The 22,446-nt window shown below is 37.4% G+C and overlaps 2 protein-coding genes across 2 annotated transcripts; both read right to left on the bottom strand.

Moving 5' to 3' along the window:
• Nucleotides 1–10,372: 10,372 nt before the first annotated feature.
• Nucleotides 10,373–10,810, bottom strand: LOC142172731 (uncharacterized). The gene has a single exon (XM_075236404.1). It carries the CDS (start codon nt 10,808–10,810, stop codon nt 10,373–10,375), a length of 438 nt encoding a protein of 145 aa, XP_075092505.1.
• A 2,154-nt stretch (nt 10,811–12,964) lies between these two features.
• On the bottom strand, nt 12,965–13,570 carry LOC142172733 (uncharacterized). Its single transcript, XM_075236405.1, has one exon. The coding sequence runs from the start codon at nt 13,568–13,570 to the stop codon at nt 12,965–12,967; it is 606 nt and encodes a 201-aa protein (XP_075092506.1).
• Between the last annotated feature and the right edge of the window lie 8,876 nt (nt 13,571–22,446).

Genomic DNA, 22,446 nt, shown 5'->3' on the forward strand with positions numbered 1-22,446 from the left:
ATCAATAAAGACTATCACGAATGAATCCAAATAAGACCTGAACACTCGGTTCATCAAATTCATGAAAGTTATTGGGGCATTTGTCAACCCGAATGACATAACCAAGAACTCATAATGCCGGTACCAAGTGCAGAAAGTTGTCTTAGGGACATCGGATGCCCTAATCCTCAACTTATGGTAGCTAGATCTCAAGTCAACCTTTGAAAATACCTTGGCACCTTGAAGCTGATCAAACAAATCATCAATCCTCGGCAATGGATACTTATTCTTGATTGTAACCTTGTTCAACTGCCGGTAATCAATACACATTCTCATCGATCCATCCTTCTTCTTAACAAACAACACCGGTGCACCCCAAGGCGAAACACTCGGCCTAATGAAACTCTTCTCAAGCAAGTCTTGCAACTGCTCCTTCAACTCTTTCAACTCAGGTGGGGCCATACGATACGGTGGGATAGAAATGGGCTGAGTGCCCGGAGCCAAATCAATGCAAAAGTCAATATCCTTGTCGGGTGGCATACCCGGCAAGTCTGAAGGAAATACCTCAGGAAACTCACAAACAACAGGCACAAAATTAATAGAAGGAACCTCAGCACTAGAATCATGAACATATGCCAAATAGGCCAAATACCCCTTCTCGACCATACGCCGAGTTTTCACATAAGAGATAACACTATGGGTAGAATGACTAGGAGTCCCTCTCCACTCTAAACGAGGCAAACCCGGTAAGGCTACGGTCACAATCTTGACATGACAGTCCAAGATAGCGTGGTAAGGTGATAACCAGTCCATCCCCAATATAACATCAAAATCAACCATGTCCAGAAGAAGCAAATCGATACGAGTCTCAAGATCTCCAATAACCACTATAAAAGAACAATGGGCGCGATCCACCACAATAAAATCACCCTCCGGCGTAGACACATAAATAGGGGCACTCAAAGAATCACTAGGCATGACCAGATACGACGCAAAATAAAATTGAAGCTTCTCTACCACAAACCAGAAATGTACCTGCACCCTCACCTCTAATACCTTTACCTCCACCTCTAGCATCTCTACCTCCACCTCTAATACATCTACCTCCACCTCCAGCTAACTGAGCGGGCTGGGCGAGTCCCTCAATGAACCTCCTCACTCTCTCTCACAGTGGGAAGTATGATAAGAGCATAACGGTCCAAGTCGATGCATTTGGTCTCATACTGGGTAATGGTCATAGAACCCTGTTGGAGACGCTCAAACTACCTCTGATAGGCCTCCCTCTAAGTGATAGGGAGAAACTTCTCCAGAAATAGCTGAGTAAACTGCTCCCAAGTCAAAGCTGGCGATCCGACTGGTCTAGCCAAACAGAAATCCCTCCACCAAGTCTTGGCGGATCCAAACAAGCGAAAAGTGGCAAAATCGACCCCATTGGTCTCAACTATCCCCATGTTCCTGAGAACCACATGACAACTGTCTAGATAAACCTGGGGATCCTTGGTAGATGCACCGCTGAATGTAGTAGTGAAGAGCTTGGTGAAACTTATGCAACCTCCATAAAGCCTCTGAAGATGTAGCTGATCTATCACCGGTCTGTGTTGTTGCTCGGCTGAAGAAGCGGTACATTACCTCGCCATTCGCGAAAGGACAAGAGAGGTTTCAATTTAGCATTGAGAGAACAAAATCACACGACAGGGAAGAATAGAAGTGAAACTTTTCCTAACTCTTTAGCCTCTGGGGATAAATACAGACGTCTCTGTACCGATCCCTGAGACTTTACTAAGCTTGTCTGTGAACTGTGAGACCCATGTAACCTAGAGCTCTGATACCAACTTGTCACGACCCGATTTTCCACCTCGAGAGTCGTGATGGCGCCTACTAATGTGAGCAAGGCAAGCCAATTATTGAACCATCTACCTTTTTACCAATTTTATTCTCTTTAACAATTACAAAAAAATAACATTTAAACAATGGAATATAATATAAGCGGAAGAAAACAATAAGCCATCTGAACATGAATGTCTATTACAACTGTTTGAGTCTCGACTACCCAGAACTGGTGTCACAGTTTTACAGACGGTCTAAGAATACTACAAACAAAGGTCTGAAAGAATTAATTACAACACTGTTTCCGAAAATACATGTAAGAAACAGGAAAGTAGATAGAAGGAGACACCAAGGCCTGCGGACGCCTGCAGGACTACCTCGGGTCGCCTGATGATCAAGAATCAAAAATCTCACTATGGTCTGAAGTCCACAACACTGGGGTCTGCACAAAAGAGTGCAAAATGTAGTATCAGCACAACCAACCCCATGTGCTGGTAAGGGCCTAGCCTAACCTCGGCGAATTAGTGAAGAGGCTAGGACCAGACTACCAAATAAACCTGTGCATTTCAAATATATGTAAAGCAGAAAAGAAATACGGAAATAAACAAGTAAAAATGGGAGGGGGAAACATGTTTCTAGGAAAAACAGGTAAAAACAGAATATCAATAGAATATAAAGCAATCAAATCCAACCACTAACAAGATTAAAGAAAACAAAGGTAGATTTTACTTTATTTTCACATCTTGTTGCAGGCATGCAACCCGATCCCATTTCTCATATCTTGTGGCAGGCGTGTCACCCGCTCCCATTTCATGTATCTCGTGGCAGGCGTGCCACCCACTCCCATTTCATTATATCTTATGGCACGCGTACTACCCGATCCTATTTCATTATATCTCTGTTGCGGCGTGCAACCCGATCCACATATAATATTGTTGCGGCGTGCAACCCGATCCATATACAATATTGTTGCAGCGTGCAACCCAATCCATATATAATATTATTGCGGCGTGCAATCCGATCCATATATAATGTTGTTGTGGCGTGCAAACCGATCCACAGATAATATTGTTGCGGCATGCAACCCGATCCATATATAATATTGTTGCTGCATGCAACCCGATCCATATATATAATTTACAATTATAACGAGAGTCCTGACAAGAGATCAATAAGGTCTACACTGTCCCGGCAAGGGATTCGATAGCATAAGCAATCACGTCCCGGCAAGGGAGAAACAGCTATAACCAAACTTGATACCACACCTAACTACCTCAACTATAACCAAACTCGTTACAACATCTAACCACCTCAGCTATAACCAAACTCGTCACCACACCTAACTACCTCAGCTATAACCAACCTCATTCTGACACCTAACTACCTCAGTTATACCCATAATCCCTACCCAACACAAAGAATCATCAACCTAAGCAACCGTAATATCAATTAATAACACAATGCAAGGGAACCACAATTCAACAATAGCCCGGCAAGGAGGCAACATAATGATCTCTTCTTTTTCTCACTCTTACTTCACAATTCACTTCACAACTCGAGCTAATACTCTAACAGTTCAATTATCACTTATACTTTCACAATTTCGCTATACAACTCGAGCCAATGCTCCTCAATGTTCATAGGTCACAATTCTTTCCACAAACTTTATACAACAATTAGAAATCTTCACCAAGGCATGAATAATATAACGAAATCATGAAAATCACAATATAAGACTCACGGTTATGCTTGACACCAACGTATAGATACTCGTCACCATGCCTATACGTCGTACTCAACAAGAACAGCAAATAGGACACAACTCCTAATCCCTCAAGCTAAGGTTAGACCAAACATTTACCTCGATGCCTCGAACACAACTCAAGTTTCAATTATAGCTTTACCCCTTGATTCCACCGCCAATTCGCTCGTATCTAGCCACAAGTTACTTAATTACATCAATAAACGCTAAATGAATCAATTTGAATGCATGAAAATGAGTTTTTCAAAGTTTTACCTAAAAAGTCAAAATCGCCCCCGGGCCCACGTGGTCAAAACCCTGAGGTTCGAACCAAAACCTGATTACTCACTCCCCCACGAACTCAAATATATAATTTGTTTTGAAATCGGACCTTAAATCGAGGTCCAAATCCCCAATTTTTGAAAAACCTAGGTTCTAACCAAAACACTCAATTTCCCCCATGAAAATAATTGATTTGAAGTTGAAATCATGTCAAAAAATGTTAATGATTGAAGAAAACTAGTTAAAAATGACTTACAATTGATTTGGAGAAGAAAGGTTGTTTGAAAAATCGCCTCTTATATTTTTGGGGGTTTGAAAAATGAAAAATAATTGAAAATCTCATCTAAATATACTGCCCTCAGATGCCCTATGCGGACCGCACAAAATCAACTGCGGCCGCACAGGCCTCCCTGTGTTCTGCAGTGACAGGTCTTAGTATTTTGGCCATAAAATTCTCTACAGATGTCCAAATTGTTATTTATTCACCATTCTGGAAACTAGACACAAAGGGCTACAACTTTTGTTTTTGAATCATCTCAAAATTCCTTATGGATCAAATGATATAGGCTTTCCGAAGTCGGACTAGTGAAGTGTTCTTCACCGCGGACCGCACAAAAACTAGTGCGGCCGCACAAACCTCTCCGCGGCAGCAGTCCATATCGTGCGGACCGCACTAGCCTGTTCAGGGGCCTTCCACCTCTCTGAGCCTGCAACAACTCTATTTTTAAGCCTAAGACATCCCGGAACCTACCCGAAACTCACCCGAGCCCTCGGAACTCCAAACCAAATGCACACAAAACCTCAAAAACATCCTACGGACTTATTCGTGTAATCAAATCATTAAAATAACATCATGAACATCAAATTAAACCTCAAGATCAATGAAATTTTCTCAAAACTTCTTTAAACATCAAATTTTGCAATTTAAGTCTGAATCACGTCAAATGACATCCGTTTTTCACCAAATTTCACAGAAACGTCTTAAATCATATATAAGACCTGTACCATGCGCCAGAACCAAAATACGGGCCTGATACCATCATGTTCTAAGCAAATTTCATTTCAATTTTTCTTAAACAATTTCAAAAAATATTTTCCTTTAAAAAATTCATTTCTCGGGCTTGGGACCTCAGAATTCGATTCCGGGCATACGCCCAAGTCCTATATTTTCCTACGGACCCTCCGGGACCGTCAAATCATGGGTCCGGGTCCTTTTACCCAAAATGTTGACCGAAATCAAATTAACTCATTTTATAACTAAATTGTTATTATTTTTCACAGATTTTCATATTTAAGCTTTTCGGCTATGCGCCTGACTGCGCACGAAAATCGAGGTGACTCTAAATAAGGTTTTCAAGACCTAGAAAACACAGAATTTAATTTAAAGCAAGTGATGACCTTTTGGGTCATCACATATAGTTATACATTACGAGTTGTGGCCATATTGTTCCATGATAATTTTAAAAAAAAAAAAGAGAGAGAGAAGAGTTACAAAGTGGTTCGCTCGGGCCAGTACGGCACTGGGTGCCAGCCACGCCTCCCAGGTTTGGGGAGTGACACTCCGAGTGACCTATGGTCACGGATTCGAGCCGTGGAATCAGTCAATAATGTTTGCATCAGGGTATGTTGCCTACATCACACTCATAGAGGTACGACTCTTCCTTAGATCCTACATAAATAAGGAATATTTCGCATACCGAACTGCCTTTTTTTAATCATACTAGATAGAGGATAAACATACATAAACTTTTTAAGAACGAAAGAAATAATCAAGTGATTCATTCTTTTTCTTTTTAAATCCAACCCCCTTGGAAGAATCAATGGTTTGTCACCTATCCCAGATGGAGATTTCCTTTCCATAATTGGAAATCTAACCAACTACAATAATGGAAAACTAAAGTTGACCATATCGGCCAACATTTTTAATTTCTTAGATGATATTTAGCTCTTAAAGTCTCAACTCCCAAAAGCCGATTCTTTCGCAAACGGGTAAACTTCTTTTCTCTTTTAAGCTGGCGAACATGCATGCCTAAACGAAAATGACTGTAATGCTGGGTTTACCTTTATGTTATACTCAAGTGCTCTCTTAATAATATTGCTTCTTTCCCTATCACTCGGTCTCAACTCCCATCAAATTTAAAAGATGGAACTTGTTTAATTCATAGCTTCATTTTCTTTCACTAATGTGACCATTGATGTGGAGGGCTACTAGAGTCAATGTTATCGTGGTTAGAATGTCAACCAACTCTTTTTAGGTCAAATATAAATCCTCCCCACCCCCACAAGCAACAGAGATTATAACAATGAAGACATTACCAGAACCACTAGTTATATTATCTTTTTAGATCTGACCCTTTTCGTTTGCCCTAGGAAAAGACAAGTTTAAAATTATGGGAAAGTTTGATTCTTGAGACCCCCAATGAATTTAAAATTATTTTCTTTTTTGATTTGGCACAAAGTTTAATAAAGAAATTCGGACTATTAAAACTTGTGATCTTAAATATATACCGTAACATTTGTGTTCTAAAAGCTTTTGTAACTTGTGGTATTAAACAAGTTATAACATATAATATAGGAATGTGCCAATTTTTTAAAACGGACTAATAAAAAAACAGAGGGAATAGTTTATCCCCTTTTGGGATATATCTAAGGCGAAAGGGTACAGTAAAACTGATCTGTTGGATTTGCTTTTTCTAACTTTTTTTCTCGTAGGAGTATCGTTTTTCTAAAGTGTAGTAGTTCAAGAAGAATAAACCGATCGAACTCAAATAGAAGTGACTATTGTTCAGTTTATGTCAACGGCCCATGGTTGGAAATCTACTCAGAAGAGGAGCCGCAAAAAATAGGTTCATTACCTTATAAGGTCTCCCTCTCTTCCAACTTATACGTATAATTTACTTTGATCTGCATTAGTTTAAGAAAGCAAGAAAGATTTTTAAAATATATGGTTGTGTAGCTATAAAATCAGAAGTTTAAAGTTATTTTGCTTTTAAATATAAAACACGTCATTCTTTTTTGAGTCAAGTATTTGAAAAGGTAGTACCACATTACAAATTGGAACGAAAGAACTATCACGATTGTTAAAATATTTTTATGATAAATAAGCAAATTAAAGGATGACTCCAGAGTTTCTCATTTAGGCGAAAATCCTTGGGAAAGACAAGTTTCAATAACGTTTCAATTTGAATCGGTAATCTAGCAAAATCTTGGTCCACTTCGTCATTTAGCAACAAAATTTTCTCCCATATGATTTCGCTTAGAGGTGATGCGAAATTAATAATTAATTTTGAAATTTATAAGTTTGTAATTTTAATTTTTTTAAATATTAGATTTTAAATTAATAATTAAAGTTATTTAAATTCGACCAAACTCGTAAGTTATACTGTAGCTCCATGACCCCACTGACCTGTTGAGTCAACAATGAAGGGGATGAGTGATCTTCATATATGGACTTGGGCAATCCTCACATCTTAAGGTAGCTTTCGTGGTTGAGTTAGGTCCAAGGTCCATTTATCATGGTATCAGAGTAGGACCCATCTCGATTTTCTGATGTTGCGCCCCCATAATTGTCCACGCTCCAGATATCCAGTCCTGGACGTGAGAGGGGGTGTTGAGTCTCACATCGACAATGAAGGGGATGAATGGTCTCCGTATATGAACTTGAGCAATCCTCACCTCTTGAGCTAACTTTTGGGGTTGAATTATGTTCAAGGTCCGATTAATCACCTTAATTGCCAAAAAGTATTTGCCCATGCCAATAGTTGCATGTGCGTGCTTTAGGTGTGCAAGCAAATGAAAGTTGGGGAGCTTGAAGTCACAACACAAAAGTCAAAGTAGTGTAGTGCAAGAAAGTGAAAGTTAAGGGGGTGAAGAACTAGTCACACGAAAGTCAAAATAGCATACTGTACTCTGAGCATAGAGAAGAATTTCATTTCATTGACAATATAATATCTCTACACATTTAACTTAATCTGGTTGACTCTAATTCCAGATAATAAACTTATACATGCATACAAACATACATATATATAGATATATACTTACCGGATATTTCACTGGGCCCCATCATTTATATGGCTTTGAAAAAAGGATTCTTCTTTATTTATTATTTTTTTATATTATTGTACTTATCTTCTGACGTTCCATAAAACATCATATCGCACCATATCATCTAGCTCATTCTTCTTTCAAATCTTTTAGTTTTATGTCTTTTCTTTTCTATTATTCTTCAACTTTATGTCTGTTCAGATAACCAACTTTTATATATAGAGAGATAGAGAGAGATTTGCAGTTATTAACCTGATTTACTTAGACGTGGTTTAAACCATTTATTGATAGGACTGTACAGAATATATTAACCACCGCTTGCCGAGATTGTGGAGAAAAGCAAGGTGCTGTTAGGTCGCACCCATAAAATATGACAAACTAAGGAAATACATAGAATAGAATTTTTTTTTTTATATAAAAAAAAAAAAAAAAAGACAATAGATTCAATTGCTTCCTACTGAAGAAAATTATGAATCTTCTGCTAAATCAAGCCCAAACTTTAGTCCAGTATTCAATATTCAAAAAAGCAAATAATACTAATAATTGTTAGTTATAACAACTTTTCGTACCTTCCATATATCAGAAGACTTCAACGAAACATGATTCAAGTCCGTAGAAGTTCAAGGATATATAGCTTTTACTATTATTATGTAGAAATTATTTTTCTGCAAAACAGAATTGTTATTAAAAAAAGTGACTGAATCCGCTGAACAAACCTATACATTCAAGCGGGATCAACTAGTGCAGTGGGTCTCATTCCCTATTTAGCGTTACCAATTTCTTTTTCACTTGTCCAAAATGTTGTTACTTTATTTGGTCCTCCCGTGTTTTTCATTTTCTTTTTCTTTTTCTTTTTTGTTTCAAGGACGGAATATTGAGGTGAATATTTTAAAGGACCCCAACATACAAAAATTATAAGAGTACAATTATCTAAATGTGTAACATAATAATTTTTTATTTTGAACTTCCTTCAAACATTATTTTATGTCAATTTTGCAATTTTTTCTTTGAAACGTTTCATATATTTTAAACTGATTTACTTGTCTCCTCCACTTAATTCCTCCTCCTCGTTATCCGTCTGCACTTATTCTTCTATTCTTATTCTAATTTAGCATCTTTTCATACTTTTAAAAAATTTAATATGAATTATCAATTTAATTTAGTGTGTAGATCCCTTATGTTATTTTTTGTTAACAATTAGCACAAGCTAAATTAAAAATAATTAAATAAATAGAGATTAGTATTTTAGTATGGATCAAATTGATATTTGTTACAGAAAATTTTTGTAAGAATTTCTTAAGTATAATAAATTGAAGTTGTAAATGTAGATTGATTTGTTGTTAAAATTTACGTAAATTTAATTTTTCTTAAAAAAAATTGCGGCTTCGAAATAAAATAAAGAGTGGCGGGCAAAGAATAAAATTAAAATTTTGTTAGAACCAAAATAAAGAGCCCAAGATAAACCTTATTTGTTTGTTAACTCAGTGACGCTTCTATTACTGAGACTTCAGTATATGTCTGAACCGCTTACACTGATTTTAGTTTGCAAATCGTGGCATTACTATAATGACTTTGAGTACTTTGACCTTTTACATATGTGACTAGCTCTTCTAGTAATGACCATAATATTATGAAGCAGTGTTAATAACTACTTATCTACTGTCATTTCTCGATCATTTATCAGAAAATGACATTTGAATGCCTAAGCCAAAATCTAAATGAAATAATTCAAGTGGAGGAAACTGTTTTCATGGTTGACCCCTTTTGACAAAATCAGAAACCTATAGTAAAGATGGGTCATGCCCAAAATTTTCAGTTATCATTTTTTTTGCAATTGGCCTGCCTTTTCATCTAGAAGAAAATAATCGCACCTTGTCTGTTCTTTTCTTCTATATTCCACACGAGAAAAAGACAGCATTGCCTTTCACATAGTAGGATTTATCATTAAGTTTTATAGGTATGCATTATTCTTTGGTGCCCTGCCCCTTGGAATACATAGGATGCTCTTCTCCTCAGAATTTCCTGTGTAAATATAGTAGAACAAATTATTTTAGATAGTATATTTAAATCTCAAGTGTAGCGTTCTTGATATTTTCTTGGATTCTCTTGGTAAAATTCTGTCACTCTTACACTCAATAAAGTAACAGAAAATATGAACTTTAGCTAATGAGAAGAAGAGAAGAAGAGGGAAGAAAGAAGAGAGAATTAGGAGAGAAAATTTAGATAGATTTCATTCATAGCTAATCATTGGAATACAAGGAATATAAATAACGACTACTCTGCCATTTATGTTGCCTAGGGATCCGTAATTACTGCCAACTGGCGGTGTATGACAGCAATTATGTACTACTCACTAATAGAACTAAAAGGACTGGAATTTAAATTACATAGGACTAAATTGCTATAATTAAAACTATGGGACTAATGTGACAACTATTACTAACTATATTAACTACCACAAATGTAACAAACCATGCCCCTTATAGAACCTTGTCCTCAAGGTTCGAAATTTAGAAACTGGGATTTGATGAAGCCATAATCTTCCCAAGTAGCCTCTTCCGGAAGTAAGTTGGACCATTGTATCAAAACTTGTGTCACTGCTTTTTTCCCTCTCTGGATCATTCTTCTTCCTAACACAGCAACTGGTTCAGTCATAGGAGCTCCATCAGGTAAGCACACAGAAGGATCAACACATGCAACTATATTAGTGCCTATCTTCTTCTTGAGCTGTGAAACATGAAAAACTGGATAAATTTTTGCTGATTGAGGAAATTGTAACTCATAAGCAGCATTTCTAATCCTTTTGAGGACTTGATAAGGACCATAGAACTTAGAGGAATGTTTAAAGCTTTTCCGGATAGCAACGGAGGACTGCCTATAAGGTTGTAGCTTAAGATAGACCCAATCCCTTACTGAAAATTCTCGATCAGTCATGTGCTTATCTACCTGTTGTTTCATCCTATTCTAAGCTTTTCTAAGGCTTTCCTGCAGTACCTTAGCCATCACTTGCATTTCCTTTAACCATTGATCTACAGAACCTATTTTACCTTGAGCCACTAATTCAAATGTCAGCTGAGGAGGTTCATAACCATAGATAACCTGGAATGGAGTCATTTGTAATGCAGAATGGAATGAGGTGTTGTACTAGAATTTAGCTAGGGAAAGCCACTAATTCCATGCCTTTGGTTTATGATTTGTCATGCATCTGAGATATGTTTCTAAGCATTTGTTTAACCTTTCTGATTGACCATCTGTCTGAGGATGGTAAGCTGAACTCATGTGTAACTCAACCTTCAATAACTTGAAGAGTTCCCTCCAAAAAAGGCTGGTGAACACTTTATCTCTATCAGATACTATGCTTTGAGGAACGTCATGTAACTTATACATTTGGCCTAGAAAAGCCTTTACAACTTGAGCTATATTGAAAGGATGAAAGAGTGGAATAAAATGTGCATACTTACTGAACCTGTCAATCACCACTAGGATAGTGTCTTTCCTTTTTGATTTTGGAAGTCCTTCAATAAAATCCATAGAAATGTGCTTCCAAGGATGTTCTGGAATGGGCAAGGGTTGCAGCAATCCCGGGGGTGCAATGTTTTCAGTTTTGTTTCTTTGGCAAACATCACATTCTTGGATGACCTTCTGAATGTATGATTGCATAGATGGCCAATAGAAAAGTAACCTCAACCTTTTGTAAGTGGCTAACACTCCAGAATGACCTCCTAGTGCTGAGGAGTGCATGGTCTTAACCAACTGCTACCTTATATTCCCATGACTTCCTATCCATAGCTTGCCCAAATGCCTAAGTAGTCCATTCACCACTTGGTTTGTAGAACTTCCATTTGGATTGTGAGTAAGGTCATAAATGAGTTGAGTTGCTTCCTCATCTCCATGATAGCTTTTCAACACTTCTTGATCCCAAGTTGGTCTGATGCTGGAGATAGCATTACAATGTCCTGGGATTTTCCTTGATAAGGCATCAGTTGTTGAATTCTCACTCCCTTTCCTATAATGAATATCAAAGTTTAGCCCCGGTAACTTAGTTAACCCTTTATGATGTAGCACAGTAGAAATCCTCTGATCCTTAAGGAATTTGAGGCTGAAATGGTTAGTCTTGACTATAAAAACATTCTGCCGCAAGTAATGCCTACACTTGTCCACAACTAGTATTAAGGCCAGTAATTCCTTCTCATAAGTTGATAGTCCTTGATGTTTAGGACTAAGAGCCTCACTCAAATAAGCTATGGGATGATGCTCTTGCATGAGTATGGCTCCAATACCTGAGCCGCTAGCATCAACTTCTATAGAGAAGGGCTTAGAGAAATCAGGTAAGGCTAATACATGAGCCTTAACCATTGCTTCTTTAAGCTTTTCAAATGTCGTTGTAGCTTCTTCAGTCCATGTAAAGTTCCCTTTCTTTAGTAGTGAAGTCAATGATTTACTAATGACTCCATAACCCAATATAAATCTTTTGTAGTATCCAATGAGTCCAAGGAACCCTCTTAATTCCTTAATGCTTGTTGGAGTAGGCCATTGCAACATTGTCTGAATCTTAGCAGGGTCGGTTTGTACATCATTTCCTGAAATAATGTAGCCAAGGTAGTCCACCTGGGATTGAGCAAATGAGCATTTTGATCTCTTAGCATACAGTTGGTTTTGTCTCAACAATTGAAGCACCTATTCCAAATGCCTCAAGTGACTACTCAAGTTTGGATTGGAGACTAAGATATCGTCAAAAAACACTAGGATGAACTTTCTGAGATACTCTCCAAATACTTGATTCATCAATGCATGAAATGTAGCAGGTGCATTAGTCAACCCAAATGGCATGACCTTGAATTGCCATAGTCCATGATGTGTTCTAAAAGCAGTCTTGAACTCATCAGATTCCTTCATCCTCACTTGATGATAACCAGCTCTAAGGTCAATCTTAGAAAACAGGACTGCCCCTTTTAGCTCATCCAATAAGTCTTCCACTACTGGAATGGGATACTTATTTTTAACTGTCATTGCATTTAACTTCCTATAATCAACACACAATCTCCATGTGGAATCCTTCTTTTTAACTAGGAGAGCTGGTGAGGCAAATCAAGATTGGCTAGGTACCATAGTCCTAACCTTGAGCATTTCTGTGATCATGTGCTCAATTGCCTCCTTTTGCTCGTGAGAATATCTATATGGTCTTAGGCTGAAAGGGTGAGTATCAGGCATCAAGGTGATGGTGTGGTCACAACTTTTTGTCGGAGGCAAGGCCATGGGTTCTTCAAAGATATCAGCATCCTTTTGCAGCAACTCAAGAACTGGTGCAGGTACATCCACTTCTGGAGTTTGTTGGGATAAATCATATAATTTCACTAGACAGCAGTTGCTTCCTTGTTGCAATAATTTTGCTGTGTTTTCCTCAACATCAGACCATACCTCAGCACTATCAGTATTTCCCTTAAGTGTGATGATTCTGCCCTCTTTAAGGAAGGTCACACTCAGAGGTTTTGTGTTAAGAATGATAGGGGTGAACTGATCTAACCAATTCATCCCAAGTACCATATCATAGCCCCCAAGGTGTAATACTCTCATAGGAAAATGGAATTCTTCTCCCTGCATGGTCCACTTAAACTTGGGACACCATTCTTCACTTAACATATGTTGTCCATTGGCCACAACTACTCTCAGAGGTTGAGCAGAGGAATATACCATTCATGTTATGCCTTTAGCTACTCTTGGGCTAATGAAGCTATGAGTAGATCTACTATCTACCAAGATCAACATTGATAACTTCTTCACCTTTCCCTGTATCTTGATAGTAGAGGGTGAAGTAGTCATTCCTAAGGCCACATTCATTGACAATTCTGCATGTTCCTCTTCTACCACAGCCAAGGTTTCTTCCATATTTTCAGTGGCTTCAGTACCTTCCCTTGCATCATGATAGACCTCTTCTTGTTCTGCTCCATTAGTGCTTGTCATTAGGTTTAAGGTCTTTGGTTTACATTGATGACCAGGGTAATATCTCTCATGACACCTGAAACAGATGTTTCTTTCTCTTATCTGATCATAGGTTATGTTCTTTGGGTGGTTGGTGACTGCAGTACCAAAAGGGGCTGCCTAGTTGTGTGGATAGCCTGGTATGGGAGGAGTGTTTCTGGTGGGGTAGGTGAGTCTGAGTGGTTCATTATAGGTGAGAGGGAGAGGGTTCTGAGGAAAGGTGACTCTTGGGGTAGTGGGATGGTAATTTCAGGTGGCATTTTGAGGGGGTCGATATAAGTGTTTTGCAAAGCTTTTAAGGCATCTTCTTATAGGTTGGCTACTTCATAGGTGTCTAAAAGAGTTGAGGGGTTATAGATCCTAACCAAGTGCTTAATTTCAAGCTTCAATCCACTCACAAAACTAGCTACAAAGTGCAGCTCATTCAAGTGAGGGTTGATCATCATCATGTGAATCCTTAACTCCTCAAACTTTTCTTGGTATCCTTCTATGCTACCCTCTTGCCTCAATTTGCTAAACTCATCAATAATATCTAGGGGTCTGATATAGCCAAACCTCCTACAGATATCCATACAAAATAAAGTCCATTCCACTATTCCTCCTCTATCAATAATATAAGCATCAAACCAGTTATCCACCTTATCTTTGAGGTGCATCGCAATATAAGTCATTTTCTGATGGTTAGGTACTTTATTGATTTCGAAATACCTGTCACATCTTCTTATCCAAGACCTAGGGTTGGTCCCATCAAATTCAGGAAACATAAGTTTGCCCTTTGGAACCTCAGTTGTGGCTATTTGCAGATGTTGATTCCCTGCTTCTGTAGTTCCAACTGGAGTAGGTAAAATTGGAGGCTGGGGGTTTCTCTACACAGGAGCATGTGGAAAAGCTATATCTCGAGCATCAGCTACTGAAGGAGGTGTGAGTGGAGTTGTAGATTGAGCTGGTTGTCGAACACTCCCTCCACTAGTTGCTCTCCTACGGACAAGGATACTGTTTGAGCATATGAAGATCCAATCGTAGGTGAAGGTGTCTCTGGTGCTCGATCCTTCATCAACTGCTGAAGAGTCAACTCAAGCTTCCTCTGAGTTTCAGCATTCTGAGATTGAGTCTCATCCATTTTGTCAACCTTGTCGACACAGATCTGATTCTAGTGGTTAATTGTTGGACCTGAGCATCCAATTTTTTGATGCTATCTTCGATGCCTTTCAGTTTTTGATCAGTCATGGTGGTTGGAGGACCAATGCTCTGATACCAAATGTTACTCTTACACTTAATAAAGTAACGGAAAAGATGAACTTTCAGCTAATGAGAAGAAGAAGAAGAAGAAGAAGAAGAAGAAGAAGAAGAAGAAGAAGAAGAAGAAGAAGAAGAAGAAGAAGAGGGAAGAAAGAAGAGAGAATTAGGAGAGGAAATTTAGATAGATTTCATTCATAGCTAATCATTGGAATACAGAGAATATAAATAATGACTACTCTGTCAAATCCGTTGCCTAGGGATCCGTAACTACTGCCAACTATGGGACCAATGCTCTGATACCAAATGTTACTCTTACACTCAATAAAGTAACAGAAAAGATGAACTTTCAGCTAATGAGAAGAAGAAGAGGGAAGAAACAAGAGAGAATTAGGAGAGGAAATTTAGGACAACAATTCTGTACTACTCTCCAATAGGACTAAAAGGACTAGAATTTAAATTACATAGGACTAAATTGCTATAATTAAAACTATGGGACTAATGTGACAACTATTACTAACTATATTAACTACCATCAATGTAACAAATTCCCGACTTTGCATGGTTGATGGTACCATATCGTTATTCATCAATTAGAACTAACACTGATCACACAGCTGAACAAGGTGTTTTGATTATGAAAATCAATAATCAAACGAATTAGTTCTGATTATTTAATATGTTTTAGAGGGGGAAAAAAGGAACGTGTCAGTTCTGATTGTTGATCACGTAAAATTTAGAAATAAGCTATTTCTATTAATCATGGATTTGTTTTCAAATAATCTCGAAAAAATGATTTGATTATGTTATAGAAGATGAACAACTAGAGTAAGGGATAAATTACACTTTCTAGTATGAACTTTATATCGTCTATATACGTAATGGAAAAACTTGTACGTTATTGTGGTATTATATCCCCATATACTATTTTTCCAATACCTAAAATCTTAAAGGAGTAATATGCTGTCAAGTTAATGATTTTGATCAGCTTTTTGGTAGATTTTTAACTCTTTTTTTCTATAGTTAACTTTTAATTACAAAACCTAAAAGGGAAAAAGGATTTTGAAAATCTTTACCAAGCAAGAAGGCAAAAAGAAAAAAGGTCATACCCCTTTAAATTAAAACATAGTAACTGTCAAAGAAATTCGGTAGCTTTTTTATCTCTAGACGGCATTGAAGTCTCAACTCTCAAGGATGTTAATTCAACTTATTCAAATTTGCATCGTGTAAGTCCACTTAAACAGATAAATCGCTCTCCCTACCGGAAAATTCAATATTTCCAAACCCTAATCGAGACTGTTGATTAAGAGTAAGGATGTCAAATAGGTGGGTTAGGTTACATTTGGGTGAATAAAATTGGTACATAGATAAACAGTTTGGGTCATGACATACCCAAAGTCCTTGGGTGAAAGATGTGCAGGTAAATTTGAATTATACAATGAATCATAATCAAACTCGCTCAACTCAAAATCATTTTTTATTTCTTTGTTTGTTTTTTTGTAAGTTGTTTAACTATCAAATCAAACTAATAAAAGCTTTTCCTTTTAATGATGACTATCAAACAAATCAAACCCCAAAACATGTATTTTTATATGTTTATTAAGTTTTTAATGGTTAATTTGGGCTATATATACAACCCAAACTTTACTAGAAATTCTGTAAAAAGCGACCATATATAGCGACCAACGTTGGTCGCTTATCTCAATATACCGACCAAAACGCGTCTAAACAGGCTTGGTCGCTATATTGGTGGTCCTTTTACCTTAACGACCAAAGTTAGTCACTAATTAGTGACCCACTTTGGTCGCTAAGGTAAAATGACCAAATGTTCAATGTAAACAAAATACCGACCAACTTTGGTCAGTACAATATTTTAATAATATAAATTTAACGACCAAAGTTGAACTGTATATTTAAATTACGTTATTTTTTAATTATTATAATTGAAAAATTAGCGACAACGTAGGTCTGTAAATTAAAATATATATTATTTTAAAAAATACATATTTAACAATCTGGGTTCATAAGTGACCAACTTTGGTCGCGTATTTTTAATTTTTTACTTTTTTTTATATATAAGCGACCAACCTTGGTCGCTGATTTTCAGGATTTTTTTTTAATAGGGTAGCGACCAACTTTGGTCGCTTATATTAAAATCTGGGTTCATTAGCGACCAACCTTGGTCGCCAATTTTTAATTTTTAAATTTTTTTTAGATATAAGCAACCAACATTGGTCGCTAATTGCCAGAATTTTTTTTTTAATAGGTAAGCGACCAACTTTGGTCCCTTTTCTGGGTAATATTTTTGGCATAAAATGCCTGTTTTGGCAGCTACACCACCTGCCAGCATACCAAAATTCCTAAATAACAATATAATTCAATTCATAAACTACAATTTCAATACCAAAATCTCCACAACAACCCAATAACAACAACACAATAACAACAACAACAACAACAACACAATTCAAAAAATACATTAAAACCCACAAATTAAAGTTCATTAAACTAACAAAACTAAGTTAACGCTTATTACAACTAGTTCAAAACTGGTTCTATTTGTCTAGTTCAAAGTAAATAAAAGTCAAGGAGTGATTTGTACAACATCATTATCATCACCGTCTAATGAATTTTCATCAACAAGACGGTATAGAGAAGGGTCTACTTGTCGAGGACGGGAAGATCGAGCACGGGGAGGACGGAAGGAACGCTCACGTTTACGTCGAGCCTCTGGCGATGACTCACGAGACCGGGAAATCGGAAAAGCTCCAAAAGCTAGGAGAGTTTTGAGCTGAGCTTGCACGCCATGGTACTGAGCTTGCATGCTAATGTACTAAGCATCTCTAAACGTTTCTCTTTCCTTGGCCGCTTCTAGCTCGGATGTGAGCTTTGTCACAGTCTCCTACATAGCGGAGAGGCTCTCCCCATCAAGTTGCTTGCCTTACGAGGAAGAACCTATTCCTTACATTCCACACTTATAGCGATGGAATTTCTTAGTAGAAAGCCCGTATACCTTCCCCCATTTTTGACTGCTGGCAGCCTTCATCCATATTCTTTCAGCATCCTCGTATGAAGGTTGGATTGGCTCGCCCGACTCATTAGGTGGCTGACTGTGTATGAATTTCTCCACGTCAGCTGTGAAGCGAACCTATAATAAAAATTACATTGAATTAGTATTTCAAAATTTATATAATCAAAATACTTAATAAAAAGTGAAAACTTACATGTACAGTAGAGGCTTGGCCCTCGACCCACCTTTCTTGATCCGTCTCTTTCTTCTTCTTTACAATATGAGTCTCCTTGAATAGCTCATCTTGGTTCATTAGACGCCTCAACTTCTTTTTCTGAAAACTCATAAATTTTAGTTAATAAACAGAATAGATATACTTTGAAAATTAAAATAAATTAAGCAATTACGTACCAATCTTCTTTTTATTTTCCCTTGGCTGATCGCACCTCCAGTGTGCAAGGAGCCTCCCTTCTCAGATACGCGAGCTTTCTTTCCTTTTTTGCTCTTCTCTAAGAACTTTGCGGTAAGCCATTGCCTTTGCAAATCCTCCAATAAATTTTGAAGCAACCAGTCAGGCTACTGGTTCAACTTTATAGCTTTGGAGAAACTATGCGACAACCGCTTGTGAGCTTTGTGATGAAAATTTGCAGCCACTTCCGCGCTATAGCGGTGTTCCCATACACACTTGCTCTGTATTTCAAAAGTTAAATATTATATGGAAATATCATAAATATAAATAATTATACTGCTTAAAAGAACATTTATACCTTTAATATTGATTGAAAATTTGCTCCTTCAGCGAGAATAGAATTCACTCCAAGTCGCATAAGGGCCATCATAAAACTTTCAGGTGGCTTTGGTGATTATCCTCGTAGTAATATTACTCGGGATGAACCTGCAATTTAACAAAAAAACATATTAATATCTTAGTACAAACTGTACAAAACAATAAACGTAAAAATAACAAATAACTCTTATCCATCACCCTCAGGGACTATGATGATCCTGCCATATTGATCATAATGCACCTCCTCGTCATCATCAGCATCACCGTCCGAAGCATGTATGGAAGGTGTAGGGGGTCAAAGCTACTATCTCGCAGGCGAAGGCCTGAAATAGATGGAGTCGCAGATGAAGATGGTTGTGATCCCTATGACTGCAACATAGTTGGATGGACCACAAGTGGTTGTGATACTGATGGCTGTGACCCGAGTTGCGATGGCCTGAGTGGTTGTGACACGGATGGATGTGATCCATGTGGATGTGACACGGATGTATGTGATCCATGCAATGCAAATGGTTGCGATCCACGCGGTCGTGAGGCAGCTGGACTGTATGCCGGACGTCTAGTCCTATGGCCCTGTGATGAAAGATCTAGTGTCTGCATGAAGGTGTAGGGCTCGTGATGCTGTGGCAGCTCAGAATATCCCTAGGGTGGAGGATAAGACATAGGCATAGGCATAGGCATCTCTAAAGAGGGTGGAAAAGATGGAGTATTATCTTCTACCCTCCTCTTTCCTTTCCTAGCCTTTTCTCGACCCCCAGAACCAGTAGGGTCATTGTTACCTCGATCCTTGCCTGTCATCTGCATAATGTAATACATATTTAGATTAAAACATATAAGAAACTAGCTATAAAATGAGAGTTATTAAAGAAACCAACTTTTTAAAGTTCATCGACGTATTGTTCCTCATCCGATAATTCTTCTTCCTCACTAGTTTGAGCTTCATTAGTTGATTCTTCTTCCTCATTTTCTATAATTGTTACTTCATTTATATCAACTTCTTCCAATATATTTTCAGGATGTTCCAAATTATTTTCTAAAAGTTCGTCCACTATTTGGTGAACACTGGAGATATCGTTTTGATATGCAATATCTAACACATTCTCGACTTTCACCATACCTACAGGCTTAGTTTTTATTATAACCCACCAATCGGAATTATTCTGCCGCAATGGATAAGGAGCATAATGTACTTGCCTAATATTATGTGCAATTATGAAAGGATCATAGCGATCATACTCTCTCGTATGATTAACCTCAATTATGTTGTATTGGTTGCGTACTCTTGTACCTCTTGTTGGATTTGGGTCAAACCACTTGCATCTAAAGAGTATCAATTTCTTATATGGACAACCTGTATATTCTAGTTCTATTATTTCTTTGGGCACACCATAATAATCAATATCTCCAACTTAATTGCCATCACCACCTTGAACCCACACCCCGTTGTTGTAGCTATTTTTATTTTTAGAGCAATCCTCTATATGAAACTTATAATCATTCACAACATACTTAGACATTGTTGTGACCTGAAGCCCAGGTCCCCAAGATATATCTTTCAAAAATTAATTTACACCATTATTTGGATCATTTACCTACATATTGTTAAAAAAAATCATAAGTTAGCATAACTTCCAAACATTGTGTACCTACATAGTGTTAAAATATTATAAAGATAAACTTACAAATTGTTTCAACCACGTATCAAATCTCGTATATACAGCATCATGGCCAAATTAACCCATGAAGTGACTATGACACATCAAATATTTTTAGTAGTTGCATTGATATGTAATCACAGTAAATTTTATATTTTGATAACTACTAAATCAACACTTACTTGAGAAATGCTACAACTTGGGGATAATTTAGCAACACATGAAGTGTAGCTGACTTGTACTCCATATCACTCAAACTTCTCTTCCTAACATCCTTAGAACATCGGCCTGGTTGATTGAATATGGACATAGGCGGATATAATGGATCATTCACACATTCGACCGTGTGCCTATTGGGCCTATTCCTAGCACATGGCACATACTCTCAAAATAATAAGAACAAAAATGAGCAGTTTTCTTTGCAAGATAAGCTTCGCATATAGATCCTTCAATCGTAATCCTCTGCTTAACAAATTGTTTGCATTTGCCAATTATCCTACATAATTTCAGGTTAGCCAAGAACATTCAAATAAAACAGAAAATTACATCAAACTTATAATATTACCTCTCAAAGGGATACATCCATCTGCATTGAACATGCCCTCCAAGTCGTGTCTCGTGTACAAGGTGGATTGGAAGGTGTTCTATCAAATCAAAAAAACCACATGGAAATATCTTTTCCATCTTAGTAGAAGTTACACGAATGTTCTGATCCATCCGGAGTAGGTTTTCTTCCCTTAATTTGGAAGAACACAAGTCTTTGAAAAACAAACTAATCTCTGTGATGGGTTTCCAGATTCTTTCAGGCAAACCACAAAATGCAATGGGCACTAAGGTCTCTGTGAAAACATGACAGTCATGACTTTTCAAATGGCTCAACTTCTCTACCTCCATATCAACTTTTTTCCCAAGATTCGATGCATAACCCTCAGGCATCTTCAATTTTGTTACTCAATCACAAATTTGCCATCTTTCCTCAAAAGTGAATGTGTAACTTGCTTTGGACTTGAATATCTTACCATTATTTTCTGTCTACAAGTATAATTCAGGTCGCCTGCAATATTCTTGTAAGTCCATTCTAGCCTTCGGGTTATCCTTTGTCTTACCTTTAACATCCATCACTGTGTTGAACAAATTGTTACAATAATTCTTCTCAATATGCATGACATCAAGGTTGTGACGGAGAAGATTATCCTTCCAATAAGGCAACTCCCAAAATATACTCTGTTTCGTCCAATTATAAGTAACATCGTATCCGGGGAATCTATAAGGTGGAGCTTCAGTAACTTTACTAAAGTTTTGGACCCTCTCCCAAATTTTCTCACCTGAAAGTATCGGAGGTGGAGAATCATATTTCATTTTATTCTTTTTGAATGCATTTTTCATACTTCTAAACTCATGATCAGGTGGAAAAATTGACGATGACAATCAAACCATGATTGCCTTCGGCCATGTTTCAAAGTGAACGCTTTACTATTTTCCATGCAGTAAGGACAAGCTAGCTTCTCAGCAGTCATCCACCCAGACAATATTCTATATGCAGGAAAATCGTTAATTGTCCACATTAAATTAGCACGCAAATTGAAATCCTGCTTGGTTGATATGTCATATGTTTCAACACCATCGTACCACAATTGTTTTAGCTCATCAATCAAAGGTTGCAAATATACATCAATCAAACTTTTCGAATTACATGGACCGGGGATAATACAATTTAATAATATATATGGACTAGTCATGCACAACTCGGGTGGTAGATTATAAGGTGTAAGAAAGACAGGCCAACATGAATATGGTGTCGCAGATACAGAAAAAGGCGTGAAGCCATCCGCACACAGACCTAACCGAATGTTCCTTGGTTCACTAGCAAAATCTGGATATGTCCTATCAAAGTGCTTCCAGG

This window comes from Nicotiana tabacum, chromosome 18, assembly GCF_000715075.1.
Source record: "Nicotiana tabacum cultivar K326 chromosome 18, ASM71507v2, whole genome shotgun sequence".
Classification (NCBI taxonomy): Eukaryota; Viridiplantae; Streptophyta; class Magnoliopsida; order Solanales; family Solanaceae; genus Nicotiana; species Nicotiana tabacum.